The sequence below is a fragment of the Condylura cristata genome, unplaced genomic scaffold, assembly GCF_000260355.1.
Source record: "Condylura cristata isolate star-nosed mole 26May11 unplaced genomic scaffold, ConCri1.0 scaffold00020, whole genome shotgun sequence".
Taxonomy (NCBI): Eukaryota; Metazoa; Chordata; class Mammalia; order Eulipotyphla; family Talpidae; genus Condylura; species Condylura cristata.
This window is the reverse complement of record NW_004567121.1, coordinates 25710713-25724869: the sequence shown is the minus strand read 5'-3', so window position 1 is coordinate 25724869 and position 14157 is coordinate 25710713. Positions and strand designations below refer to the sequence as shown.

General features: G+C 41.9%; 1 protein-coding gene across 1 annotated transcript in view; it reads left to right on the top strand.

Annotated features, from left to right (window-relative positions):
• Nucleotides 1-7288, top strand: part of WDR43 (WD repeat domain 43) — a 41973-nt gene extending 34685 nt beyond the window's left edge. Inside the window, exons 13-18 of the mRNA XM_004686327.2 lie at nucleotides 840-871; nucleotides 1999-2062; nucleotides 4105-4218; nucleotides 4716-4785; nucleotides 5532-5581; nucleotides 5684-7288. Coding sequence (XP_004686384.2) covers nucleotides 840-871; nucleotides 1999-2062; nucleotides 4105-4218; nucleotides 4716-4785; nucleotides 5532-5581; nucleotides 5684-5863 — 510 coding nt within the window. The 3' untranslated portion in view covers nucleotides 5864-7288. The remainder of the gene's footprint in view (nucleotides 1-839; nucleotides 872-1998; nucleotides 2063-4104; nucleotides 4219-4715; nucleotides 4786-5531; nucleotides 5582-5683) is intronic.
• Nucleotides 7289-14157: the final 6869 nt, after the last annotated feature.

Sequence of the window (14157 nt, the reverse complement as noted above, 5' to 3'; positions counted from 1 at the left end):
GAAGAGGCACAGAGAGGGAGTGGAAACCCTGAGACTAGGCACACTTTACCAAGGATGTCATGTGGAGTTCAAATAGTTTGTAGTCAGGAAATTCTTTGTCTCTTAGAAGTGTAGACAGTGTGATTGAAGCTTGCCCTGAAAGAATAGTCCTCGTTTAAATTAGATCTAGCAATAGAGTGGGTTCTTTGTGATTAGGAGCTATGTTGGATCACATTTGTTTGACATGCAGACGTTTGTGAGACTTTGATGTTGGCTGGTTTGATCAAGGAAGGAAACCTTTTTTGTTGTTGTTGTTGAAATAGTATCATATATTAGAAAAGCCTGGTCTTATGTTTTCAAAATGTTAGGTAGTCTAGAAACATAATTTGCCCAACTTGGATTTTGTTCTATGTATTTTTTTATTGAGATCAATTCACATACCATAAAGTTATTTGCTCTTTGAAAGATACAATTCAGAGTGTGTGTGCGTGAGTGTGTGTGTTTAAGTATAGCCTCAAGTGTTGCAGTTGTCATACCAAAAAGAAACCTCCACTTATCAGCCACTCCCCATTTTCTGGCAACCACTTATTTGTTTTCTATCTGGTTTGGCCTGCTGTGGACATTTATTCATTTTATAAAAAAGCCTCGATTCTACCCCTTCCTCCTTCAGATAAATTGCTCTTACTGTGAGAATGTATCCCTGGAATAATGTTATAATGGATTAGGAAACTAGGAGTAATTTAGGTATAATGGCAACCTAATTATATTTCCCCTCTGTTTTTATGGGTGTGTGTATTGTGAGAATTGCGGGAGATTGGTTGCCTCTGAAATGTTGCTAATAACATTTTTCTCCCCTTCAGCTTACAAAGAGATTGCAAGGACATCCTAACAGGTGAGACTTTCAGGTGACTTGGATTGCTCTGTTTTATAATGAGACGTGTTTGTTGAAAACAGCACTATGTGACAACGTGAAATTACTAAGTTGTTCAAATTTCTAACAGTCTAAGTATTAAAATTACTCTTCTCATTTTGAGTGATTTTTATTTAAAAGATTTTAATACAGTTTTCTCTTCCTTTTAGAAAACTCCCCTGTAGGTTATCCAGCTTCTTTTAATAAATTAGTCTTGGTGACTTAGTACTAGTCATGACATGTAAAATTATCTAACTTAAGGTAGCTATTAAGAATATGTTTTGTAAGACTAAATTCTGCAGGTCTTTTTGTTAATAACTTGATGAATAAATATTTAAATAGGAAGTTGATAACCTAAAGTGTGTATATAGTTTAGTAATATCAGTGACTCTGAGTTTTTTGTTTTTGACTGACACTATTCAACTTTATTTTTTATTTTAGTTTTTCCTTTTTAAGTCTTTATTTTTATGGAAGATTTATTTTTATTAATTTATACATATAAGAACTGGAGTGTAGGCTAGAATTGCAGAGGGTGAGAGGATTTAACAGAGACAGAGGGGAGCGCAGAACAGGTGGACTGACTGAAAACACACTGCTGAGGAGAGCAGCAGGTGAGAGAGGAGAGGCCTGCTGCGCCATGTGGGTCAGCTCTCTGGCCGGGGATTGAATTTGTGTTGCAGTGGCTGCACATAGCTTGATAATACTGAGACTTAACTCCTTGGCGCCTCTAGGGAGGCTCTGGTGTGGCTATCTTTAGCTGTTTACTTGATGGTGAGTAGGTGATGGGCTCAAGTACAATTAGCATAAAATACATCATTTGAGCCCAGTTTACTGTCCTCATATCACTTAAATAGGAAATAAATCATAAATGAAAAAAAATTTTTTTGGAAGAGACTTTTGTCCTGTTCTGCAGTGTGCCCTATCCCCCACTTCCCAGAGGCTCGTGTATTACATATACCTCAGATAGGCTCAAGTAAAAGAAAGTGTCAGATTTCATAACACAACTTATAGACCCCCGTTTTGCCTCTTTTCTAACTTTTAAGACCTGTAATATTTACTTTACACTCACGAAGACTGACTTATGCAGATGCTTTCCTTTCTTTTTCTAGTGCTGTTTTAATGGTTCAGTGGCTAAAATGTGTATTAACAGTCCATGCATCCTACTTATCCACGGTAAGTCTTTTCAGCTTAGTTACCAAATAGTTTGGTTTTGCTAAGGATTGAAAACTGCTGGCTTCATGAAATCATTCTCCATCTGTCCTTCAACCATCAGCTCCATTTTTAGAGATTTTGTTTTCCCCCAGGTGCACTGTTAACAGTGTCACCATTTTTGCCTTTAATAATTGGTCTTCCTCCTCCTGACTTTTAGAAGTAATTTATATTCTGTAGAGAACTGTGAAAGGAGAGCTAGAGGAAGGAGAGAATTTACATATCGAAACATTAACCTTCAGATTTTTCTGTATACATAATCTGTTTGGTAAATAATTTATCTTTATGTTTTATGTATTCCCTCCTATGTTTCAAAAACTTAAGTTCTTTGAAGTTTACATATATGCTAAGATAGTGGCCTTCATCCCAGGAGGATAAAAATAACATAAAAATGAGGTAGACATTTAGTAAGCTGATGTTTTGCTGGGGCTGCAGTCAGTGTTTGCTTATCTATGCAAGTGGAGGAGGAGCATAAAGCCTTAAAGCAACACCAAAAAATAAAGAATTTTATGTCTTAAGTTGAATTAACTTCTTTACCACATCATTAAATTAGTATTTTAAGCTAGGAAAAAATAAAAGTTTAATACTTACTTTGATTACCATATATCTTAAATGAAATTATCTTAAAAGCTATCCGAAGATAAGTTGAGAATTCTTAATTGCCCTTTCATGTGGTTTCCCTTTCTGAAGCCGTTTCCTCAGCTCCTGTGTCACTGTCCGCCTCAGGCTCCTTTTGCCTTTCATAGTTTGAAATAGGCAAAACTACTGGATAACTAACCTATTTTGAGGTGAGCAGGTTTTCCTTTGTGCAGATCACTGCCAAACTGTTAGAATGAGGGAGGAGCCAAGAAACATCAGAATGGGTATGGGTTTCCCCCTGGGCAGGGACCTTGGGAGGCGATTTGGGGCCATAGTGAGTGGAGTGGCCGAGCCGCATGCTGATGGGCATGGAAAATTCACCGTAAGCATCAGGTTTTGGGGTGCTGGCTAGTCAGCCGCGGAACAAGTCGTTTTGTGGCTGCGGTTCCTTGCTTAGAAGCAAAGATTGCCACAGGAGACAAGTCCTTTCTGGCACCGACTTGCTGCCATTGCAGTTGCGTAACCTAGCTCACGACAAAACAAGCAGTGTAGGGAGGGCATCAGCCTGCAGTCACTCTGCCTCCTTAGAAAACTGCTTTTCCTTTCACCTTGCCTTCATTTCTTTCTTCCTTGCCAGATTATCTTTAAGTAGCTTCTCTAAGCCAAGGACTATACTAGGCACGTGAGAGTTAGTAATTCACAGGACACTGTGATTCCTGTCTTCCCGGAGCTCATAGTCTGAATGGGGACAAATAAAATGGAGATGATGGTAATTGAAATACTATCACATTTAAATGTTCCTTTTTTCTTTCCACTTTTTATGTCTGTTTAAAATTTAACATTTGAGTGAATCATGTATTTACACGTAGGTGTCGGATAGGAGGGCAAACACAGACCATGTGTAGAGTTGGGCCCTGTTCTGTAGTTCTAGAGAAACAAAAGAAATTCTTGTTTTACTTTCTGAAGCACGTTTCAGAGGTTTCATTAATTTATATTTGAAATCCTCTTAAGGTCAGCTTTGTGTAGTTGCTTTGCATGCTGGTTTTTAAAAGCTGTAGAAAGTGTTCCCTGTTTGCTGGGGCCTTATTAGAGAATAAATTCAGAGGAAAGCCCCCTTGAGCCCAGAGATAAGTGATAGGGATGGTTTAAGTTAGTGTCCACTTTGTATTGACCATCTGAAATAATTTGGTCCTGTCTTGCAGTTTGTCCTACCTTGCAGTTTCTTTCTGTGACCTTTTGTTATTTTTCCAGAATGTATTAATTTTAAATTAATTGAAGTCCTCTGAAAAGTTGAGGTGTTCGTAGGCTATGGCACAAGCAGCCGTTGGATCCTGTACTTTCTAATAGATGAATACTCAGATCTGAATGTGATTTGCATGTTTGTTTATTCATACTGTTTTAATGGTATAAATGATTGTTTCCTTTAGTTGCCTGACCTGGTACCTCAGTTGGGTACATTATACCAGTTAATGGAAAGCAGAGTAAAAACTTTTCAGAAACTTTCCCACCTTCATGGCAAGCTTATTCTTCTAATCACACAAGTGAGTACATGAAATTTTTTTGTGCTAAAACTTTTGAAGAGAGGAATGAGAATCACTTGCATGAGCATTGAAAGCCCCCTATTTCACTAAGAAATTAGTAAAGCATGATCCTCTCTTTAGAAATGTGTTATGTTTGACCTAGTTCGACTTTTATTTAAAAGGTTCTCATATTTCAACACATTATATTGTGATAATTGATAATGCGGTTATATTGTAATAATTGGCGATGCAGTTAGGATATTGTGATACTATGAACTCCATGTTACAGGATATACAGTTTACATTTTGACACTGAAAGAAATTCTGATCACCTTAGGAATCTTTAGCTGTACAGAATAATTGTGTATTAGGCTACATTGTTTTTTGGCTCATACTTGGTCCACATTGTATTAAGGTTTGTATTAAGGTAATCTAGTAAAATGGTGAGTTAACTAATTGGGGGAGGTCAGGTGTGTGGTAGTGGTACTTGAGTTAAGCTTAACCTTATTTTCTTTCAGGTTACAGCATCAGAAAAAACAAAGGGAATGACTTATCCTGAACAGAAGGCTAAATTGGTGTATGAAGAAGGTAAAGTGGAAATAGGGTGGAATCTAGAATTGGAACATGTAGTCTAGTTAACATCCATCTCCATACATAAACATAAACTTTTTTGGTGATAAGAGCTCCTGAGACTGTGCTCTTAGTTTAGATATATGAAAGAGCATTGGTATTGTGGTCACCATGCTCCCCATGTCATAATCAGAGTTTGCACTATTGGACCTTCAGCCACTTCCCCACCCTCTGTTTCAGGCAGCCACTAATCCATTCTCTATCTCTGAGTTAAACATTTTTAAATTTTACATGCAAATAATATATAGTATTTGTCTTTGATTACTTCACCTAGCACAATGCCTTCATGGTTTATGTTGCAAATGGTGGAATTTTTCTTTTATAAGTGGCTAATGAATTCCGTTGTCCATATGTGTGTGTATTTATTTGGTGGATTATAAACTAGTTTTATTTTTCATTTCGAAGGAACTGCTTTAGTATTTGCTGTAGTGGCTGAACCAATTCTTATGCCCATGGATCCTGCATAAGGATTCCCCATCCCTTCTCCCACCTTTTTCCCCTTTTATAGCCATGGCTTAAGTTTTTCATGATAGGATTTTGGTACTTTGCCCTGCTCTGCGAGATCTTGATGAAATAATATAAATGTGCTTTTATGCAGCTAGTGAGATTAACGTTATTTCTTAGGTGAATGATAGCTAAATACAAAATTTCTCAAAGTAAATTTAGTTTTCAGGACTATACCATTTGCTTTTTATCCCTTCCAGAATCTTCTGAGGAGGAATCTGATGATGAAATAGCAGATAAGGATTCTGATGTGAGTAAAAAGTTTTTGGTACATAAATCCATCTTTATATTGTGATATTCTGTAAGAACAAAACCTTCATGAATGGTTTTCTTCCTTAACTATTTCTGCCAGGATAATTGGGATGAAGATGAGGAAGAGAAAGAAAGTGAAAAAGATGATGATGTTGATGATGAGAATGAAGAGGAGGATGAGGATGCTGAAGAAAATGGTGAGGACAGAGATGTGACAAGTGAAAAAGAATTAAATGGAGATTCAGATTTAGATCCTGAAAATGAAAGTGAAGAAGAATGAAGATGGAAAAATAAACCAGCTGAACTATATAAACTCTGATATACCTTACCCGATGCTGCCGAGTTCTCCTGGGGAGGGTTTTTTCTGTGACAGAATGCCAATGACTGTTGCACATTTCCAAATTCCTGATGGTGGTGCCCATCACCTGCCCCCAGACTTAACTGTGTAAATAAGAGCATTTCCTTCAAATGTTAATAAAATTTACACAGCAAATAGACACATTTTCTGCAATGTGCTGACATGTGTCCAATATATGGTATATTTTTATAATATAGTAGTATGATTGGTTATACCAAGAATTGACATAAGTGAGAATAAAAACATTTCCCACAAAGGGGTAGAAGAACTGGGCTTTGTGAAGGAGTCAGCTGTTATCTCAGGTTGGGATCTTTCATCAAATCCAGATACAAAGTAGCACTAGTGAAAATAAAATTTTTTAATTTGATACATTTTCATAAAATATGAAGGAGTGATTTAAAATGAGTATAAATGACTATGATTTAAAAAATAAAATCACCAGTTTTCCTAGCTTGTCTCAACTGTGGTAATCTGGGTTGAGTCAGATTGGGTATTTGGAATGCTTCTCCGAAATGGCCACTGGTTTTTAAAGCTATCATGTGAAATATTTTTTAAAAACACACACATAAATAAAATTATGGTAATTAAAAAAACTAAAGAGTTAGCCATATTAAGGACTTTTCTTGACTGGAAGTTGCCTGTAAGAATCAGTGTATAGACTTAGAAGTGCTCATTACCTGCAACTTTTTAAAAAATTCAGTTATAGCTGCTTTTTAAGAGGGCTTCATTTTTATTTAAATAACTAATGGATCAAAGAACAATTGTTTATTTTTTTCTCTTTGGTTTAGATATTAATGATAACCTTGTTGGAATTTTTTTCCAAAGAAAATATTTTTATAATTCAGTAATTTAATGTTTTTCCTTCCTTTTCATCACCTTTTCTTGGCAGTGTTAAGGGTATCTGTTTACCTTTAAAATAATAAATCTGACTCAAGGTTTTTTATGTATGTATAAATAAGTATTTTGGTGTGCAACAAAAGCCTTTTCAAATTGCTAGTAATTTTTTTTTTTTTTTTTTAAGAATGAGCCAGTATTTGTTTAGTGCTCTCTAGGGAACATGCAGAGGAAAGTTCAGCTCTAAGGAAGGGCTGGGAGATAGGTTTCTTTTTCTTACCTGTGAATATGTAAAACACAAAACCATTATCTGAGGGATTTTTTAATAACATCAGTGGCAGAACAGATTTCTGTGCTCAACAAATAGAACTGGAGCCATATTAGCATATTGGGAAGCAAGTTTCAGCCGGTTGCTGATGTAATGTACAGTTATATTTGTCTATACATGGAGCTGTTTATGGCAATTTAATACCATTTTCTTTGTAAAGTGAATAAATACTCATCTTTACGCAGTGCTTGTCTTGTGATGTGTTAGAGGACACAGCTACAGCCCTTCTGGTGTGATGTTTTCAAGAAGGCCCTCTTTGCCTCTTTGCTAGTACTAATGATGGACACTTCCAGGGCCTGTTCGGTAACTCAACTTGTGATGAAGTGAAAGTCAACAACGGTCGTAACGGAGTGGTGGTTTTGACGCAGTTCCTCTCGGCTCGGTGGCTTGTCCCTGAGCCAGAGCTGCAGTGGCACGACATGTGCTGTGTGACCCTGCTGTGTGGTGGGAGCCCGGTCTCTGCAGCTGACTGCCTGGGGAAGTAAAGGGCCACAACTGTCGCGGTGACTGTAATTTAGTTTGGACAAACCACTGAATTAGGCATACTACTGAGAGAAGTTTCTAGTTTCAGTATCTCACAGTTCTACTCCTAAACAAACTGGTCTGTGGTATTTGCTGTGGTTGATTTTTCTTTCCAACTTAATTGAAAACTATCCATGATTGATTCACAGGTTCCTGTTGTGTTTAGTTGTTTCAATCCAGATTGTTCTCCCTTACTTGTATTTTGATTTTGATTTGTAAATGAGTCCTGTGATCTGGATTTATCTGATTTGCTTCCTTTAGACTCGATTCTGGATTTAATGTTTTGGGCAGATGTTAGTATTTGAGAATTTGTAAAAAAATTCTGGATATAGATGAGTATACTGAGTATATTAGTACATAATGATGTACATGTCAACGCTGTCAGTTTTGGCTGTGGAGCGTTTGTGCAGAGGGGTGTTTGGTGGTCAGAAATGGGGTCTCAGTAGTGAGAATATGGGTATGTTGATACTATCTGTAAAAGCTGTTAACAGTAATTCCCATGGAAGTTAATTCACATTATATTATATTCATTTCACATTATATTCATTTAGCTAACAAGTATTTAGTGGTTTGCCTGTCTTATGGGATTATTTACTTGCTTGGCATATACATCACTGAATGAAAGCAAAGATGTCTTCAGGCATGAACACTCTTGTGTGCCAGGAGAGCATAACAACGTGGGTGTAGAGAAAGGAGGTTGGGATTTGGTTCAAGGGTGCAGTTGCAGTTTGGGCTTACTGAGAGGTAAGGTTGAAACTAGGTTAGGAGGAGTAGATGGAGTTAGCTAAGTTTATCTGGTGAAGTGTGTTCTAGACAGAGGAAGTGGGAGAAGCAGTTGGGACATTGAGAAAAGGTTCATAGGCCTGGAACTGTGAAAAAGGAGAGAGTAAGTGGGAGATGCTGGTGGCTTAGACCAGGGGGTGTTTGTTTGGGAGTTAAAGATGGGGGTAGTAATGTTGCTTGGGAGTTAGAGATAAAGGACTTTCCTATGAGGTGTGAGTCCTATCACCCAGGTGGCTTTTGCTAGAGCACCTAGGGGAGGCTGTGGGTGGAGCCATTGTGGGAAGAGATCAGGAGTCATTGTGGACATGAATGCAAGGTGATGGGGAAGCGCTCCAAGCCGAAATAGAGAGTTGGATGGATGCAGGTTATGGCTGAGCTTCCCAAGGCAATGACCACGGAGGAAGCCTCCCAGAGGCGGTGCCTCCAGTATTGAGAAGAACCCAAGGGGTCCACAGAGTGAGAAGGAACTGATGTTTGTTCATACTTCCATTCTCAAATATGGACTCATAACCCTCAGCAATGCTTCCCTTCAGTTGTACTGATTACCACTGGCAAATCTGCATTTAGAGGGTAGCTTGCCCCAGCAACCAGCACAGTACGGTCATAGCTAAGGAAAAACTTGTGTATATGCACAGAAACACGTAGGGTTGCAGTATGGAGGTTTTCCTGGGTGTGATGTGAAAGCCACTGTACATCTCTGCGGGATTCCTTTCAGTGAATCTCTGAGATGAGGTTCTAACGTGTGGATCCCCCCCCACACTGTCAACGACTGTTTGCTGTGGACTGAATTTGTGTCCCCCTCGAGTTCTTCTGTTGAAGCCCTAGTCTTCATGATGGTATCGGGGAATGGAGTCCTCATGGGATTAATAACTTTTAAGAAGCACCAGAATCACTGCTTTTTGCTTTCTGTGCACACAGCAAGCAGGTAGTAGATCTGGCACCTTCATCCTGGGCTTCTGAACTTTCAGAACTGCAGTATGTTGCTGAGACCACCCAGTCAACAGTAATTTTATCAAAGCAGCTGAGCGCAATAGGCCGCTAACTTGTCAAGCGCTCACTTTGTCAAGTGCAAGGGCTGCATCAGAGCTGTGCTATCCCATGGATCGCTCCTGCGAGTCCATTATTTTCAACTTTTATAATTCATTGTTTTTTCATACCTTTGAAATATTTTCTTCAGTATTTCTTGCCTTTTTGTGTTTTCATATCATTGAAGATTCTTTGGTTGTAAGGAACAAAAACTTACAAGAAGCAACTTAAGAAAAATAGATCATAATTTCAAAAACTCACAGATAACGGACTGGGAAGTCCCAGTGCTGGGGAAGAGCCCTGAGGGCCCTGGTGCTGCTGCCCACTGCTGGCCCGTCCTCCCCGACTTCCTTCCCTACTGCCCTTGAGTTTCTGATGCTGTAATTCTTCCCCTTGCTGATACTCAGGAGAGCTGGGTGTTCTCCGCCTCTCAAGACCCCTCCCACCTCCCTCCAGCTGCCTGAAGCCTGAGGAGTTTTATACACTGCATGGGCCCAGCTCCTTGGCCTGCTTTCCTGTCGGCGTGAGGCGACAGGTGTTGTAAAACAAGGATGAAAACATTCCACAGAGGACTACTAACTGCACAGAACCACTGTTCCCCGTCACCCCATTAGCAACCGTTATGCAGAGACAATGTAATTTTGTGGGGTTTTACCATGTAATTCTATCTTTCCAACCATTGTGACATTAGAGTTTGAATTCTTCCCAATCTTCGTCTTTGCGTGCCTACAGATGTGCTCTTGGAAAGCAAGTTCTTTTCAGCCACGTCAGTGGCATCATGCCATGCGTAGCATCCTGTGCCTGCACTTCTCATTCCCCGGTATCTCTTGGAAGACTTTCCAAGTCGTAATACAGCTACCTCATTTTAAAAAACAACATCTGGCCCTCCCTGGTGGCGCAGCGGGTTAAAGCACAGCACTAAGAATCTGAAGCCACTTCCGCATGAGTTCGATTCCTGCCTGCCGCCTGCCCAGGAGGAGACCACATGGTTAGCCAGACCTCTCCTGACCCGCCCGCTGCTTCCCTCAGCAGTGTACTTTGTCAATCTGCCTGTTCTGCTCCCCACTCTGTCTCTGGTGAAGCCTCTCACCGCCCCTGAGCCTCTGGCCTGTACCCCAGTTCTGTATGCACAAATAAATAAATAAATCTTTAAAAAAAAAAAAAAAAAAACAACATCTATGTGGCTGGAGTTCACATAGATCCCTGGGCTGGGCGTGACTTTTCTGACTCGGGGTGATGCTGACATTTTGAGCTCACTTTTGACCACCTGCTGCCGTGGTCAGATAGTGCTGTGGTCAACAGGCAGGCTGCTGGGCCTTTTATTTATTCCCTGAGTGATAGATGAGGGCTTCTGACTTCTCAGAAAAATAAAACCTGTCTCGGTGACATCTGCTGTGCTCGCAGCAGGGCCTTTCAAGAATGGTGCTCATGACCGCTCACGTGCGCTTTAAATTTTAGTGGATACTGTCCAGTCAGTTCCCTCAGTGTGGCTGTAGCAAGTGATGGATGAGCTTTCAAATGAAAAATAAGCCCACTGGGAATTTTAATTAAGCTTGTAATAAACCAGTAGATGAGTAGAATTGATTTCATCATGGGGCATCATGGAATTAAAACATACTTTTCTCATTTTATAAGAATATTATGCAATGATTTTTTTTTTTTAATTGGGCAATGGTGGCTCTGAATCTGCCTCCCCGGGCTGGAGAAATTGTGTTGGGAGAGCGCTTACTGTGTTAGGAGTGTGTGGTGTTCAACATCCCAGTTTAGGCAAAGTGGGTAAGATTAATAGTCGCTGGGCTGTTACCTCGTGATTGCAAGGCTCTGTGCGCTCACGAGGGACCCCAGTTCCGTAGGATAGGGGTCTGCCGAGCTGGGATCTCTTTAACGAAGGACTTTATTTTACTACTCTTCTCTTGCTACATTAGTTGCATTTGACAGACAGCTGGCATGTCCCTGGGATTGGGACGACAGCACTTAGCGTTGTCTAGGGAGATCAGCTGAAGGACTAATTAGAACACAAAGTGGAATGAAGTCAATGCTATTTACTTTTTCCAGTGAAGTAAGTGGAAGCCATGAGAAAGGAAAGCTCAGTCCGTTCCCAGCCAGGGATCAGAATGATTGGAGGACTTGAGTACACTGACCCAGGCCTCGAGGAAAAGTCCTCGGAAGCGAGAACAATGAAAGTGAGAGGCAAATAGAGGCTTACTAGGTCCATTCTAGAAACCTGCAAGTATTCCTGAGCACCTTAGAACTGAGGGCTTTGGAGCAGTTAAGCGTGGGAGACTAATTTTAAGAAACCCCATAATGAGTTTTAGGAATGGAGAGCAACATTTTCTCAGGTGTCCCCAATGGCCCTTTCTCCTGCACGAGACACCAGTGTCTGGGATTTGGATGTGCGCGTGTGCTGTTTGTCTTGCTCGAATTTGGTCAGATTAGTTGGGGAAAGCCCTGAGAACCAGGACGCTGTGCTCACTGCCCCTGGCACCTCACCAGCCTACATGGGCTGTCCTGGCTCCTTCCTTGGATATGTCAGTACAGAAAAGCAACCACTAGGTGTCAGCCTCGCTTCGTGGAAACTTATAGCAGCCCTGGCGTCCTGTGGAAAAAGCTGCTTTTCCTGACCTCTATTGGGGTCCAACATCGAGACGTGTGTGTGTGTGTGTGTGTGTGGGGGGGGGGGGTTGTTTCTGTGTCCTTCCTGAACTTGACCCAGAAACTCCAAGGTACTGCAAGCACCCTTTCTTTCCTGAGCATTTGGAGCCCAGAACATGCCTCACTCGAGGAACCCAGAAGTGACTGCTGAATGAGAGGAGACTGAGTCTCCAGGTCAGGACTGACCCTCCCGAGAAGCTGAATGAGCAGGAGGGGTCTACTGACACCCCTTCTGGTGCAGCCACATGCCCCCCTGGCCTCCAAACATCAATTAGATGACCCAGCTGATGGGAAAAGCAGCCACAGATGCTGGCTTGTCACAGTCTTGTGCAGAAGCAGCTTGAATTGATGTTTCCCTTTCTACTTTTCTTTAAAAAATGAAGCTGTGATCACAAGCAATAAAGTGCATACGTCACACCAACTGCGTTAATTTTCCCTATAGACGGCTTGGCAGGATTCAGGACAGAAAAGTGGGTGCCAGAGGAGGCAGAGACAGGGATTCTTGGGTTAGAGTGGGGTCCTTTCCCAAGTTCTGAAGTTCTCTTTTGCCACCAGGAGATGACAGTCCAAAGAGGACTGGGTTGTTGAGGCTTTTCAAACCCATGAAATCTCAGTGCATAAAAAGAAACAGACATTTAAAAAAAGGTCTTGGAATCTCTGTTCAAATTCAGATTTGGGCTTTTGACAACCTATGAGGTCTTTCGCATGTGACTTTCCCCTCAGGTTTCTAGCTTCCTGGGAGAAGAGGGACCCACCTTTTTAAGCAACAGTGTCGCTGTTCTGCTGCGTAGTGGGTGCTTGATGGATTTTCTCTTCCCTTTCCTAAATGTGGATTACCCTTAACAGGATTCCTCTGACCGTCCTGGGTCATGGGCAGGGAAGGTATCTTGATTCCCATTTTCAAGATGAGAAAATGAGGTACAGAGGCATTTACTGATGTCTGTGAAGCCACAGCGACAGACGGAGTCTGGTTTGACGGATGGTAGGACTACTATGGAACAGGACGAGATGGCTGTTCATCCTGGCCCTACCTCTGCCAGCTGTGACTGAGCCCCAGTTTCCTCTTTTGTCAGGAGGGGGATTTTACTTGTAATTAGCCCCAAATGTTGTGGGGCCACATAAGAAAATGTGTTTTGATGCATTTTGATACGAGACAGTTTTGATACTGGCCAATACCAAGCCGGAGTTGACCAGTCAACCAGCCCTCAGAAGGCCCTCCACTAGGGACTTGTTTGGGGGTGTTTTCTGCGGGGCAGTTCTGGGGGACTTGCGAATGAATGGGGAGTGAAGGGAGTTCTCTTGTAGTCACCCGTGGCAAATGAGCTCCTCCTGACAGGGGTGTGCTCAGTGTGAGCCGAGCACACGCTGGTGGAAGCCCAAGGTGAGCCCCGCGCCAGGCGCCCGGGCGGGCGTCTCTCTCCAGTCTCCATCCGCGCGCGCTCGCTCCATCCGCGCTGCTTGCTCCTGTCAGCCCGCGTCCCGCGGACGCCCAGGCAGGATGTGGCCGGGGGAGCTCGCTCTTTATATTCTACTCGCAACTGACAGGCACCAAAAATTGATTTATATCCATGGTAACTGTCACCCAGGGGAACAGTGAGAAACAAATCTTTTCTTTCACTCACATCAGAGCCAGGGCCCAGAGACCGTCGGCCTGGCCGTGGCTCCCTGCGCCTCTCGGCCGGAACACCAGACCCGCAGGCCTCAGGCGGGAGCCCAGACTGCCGGCGGCTCCTCAGGTGAGGCGTGGAGCCATGGGGATCAGGTGGTCGGGCATGTTCTGGAGGGGTGGTCACAGATACTTTACACTTTTTCTTATATTTTTAAAAAGATTTAAAATTTTTATTTATGCATTTGTTTTATTTATTTATGCACACAAGAGCTGGGGTGTACTCTGGAGGTAGGGAACGGAAAAGGCGGACGGACTGAGGTACACTGCTGAGGGGAGCAGCGGGCAGGACGTCTGCTGTGCCCTGTGGGTCACTCCCTGGCTGGGGTTCGAACTCATAGCTTTACACTTTCTAGTAGTGCGGGGACACAGCCCCTCTCCCCTTACCCTTGAAGCTGTTTTTTT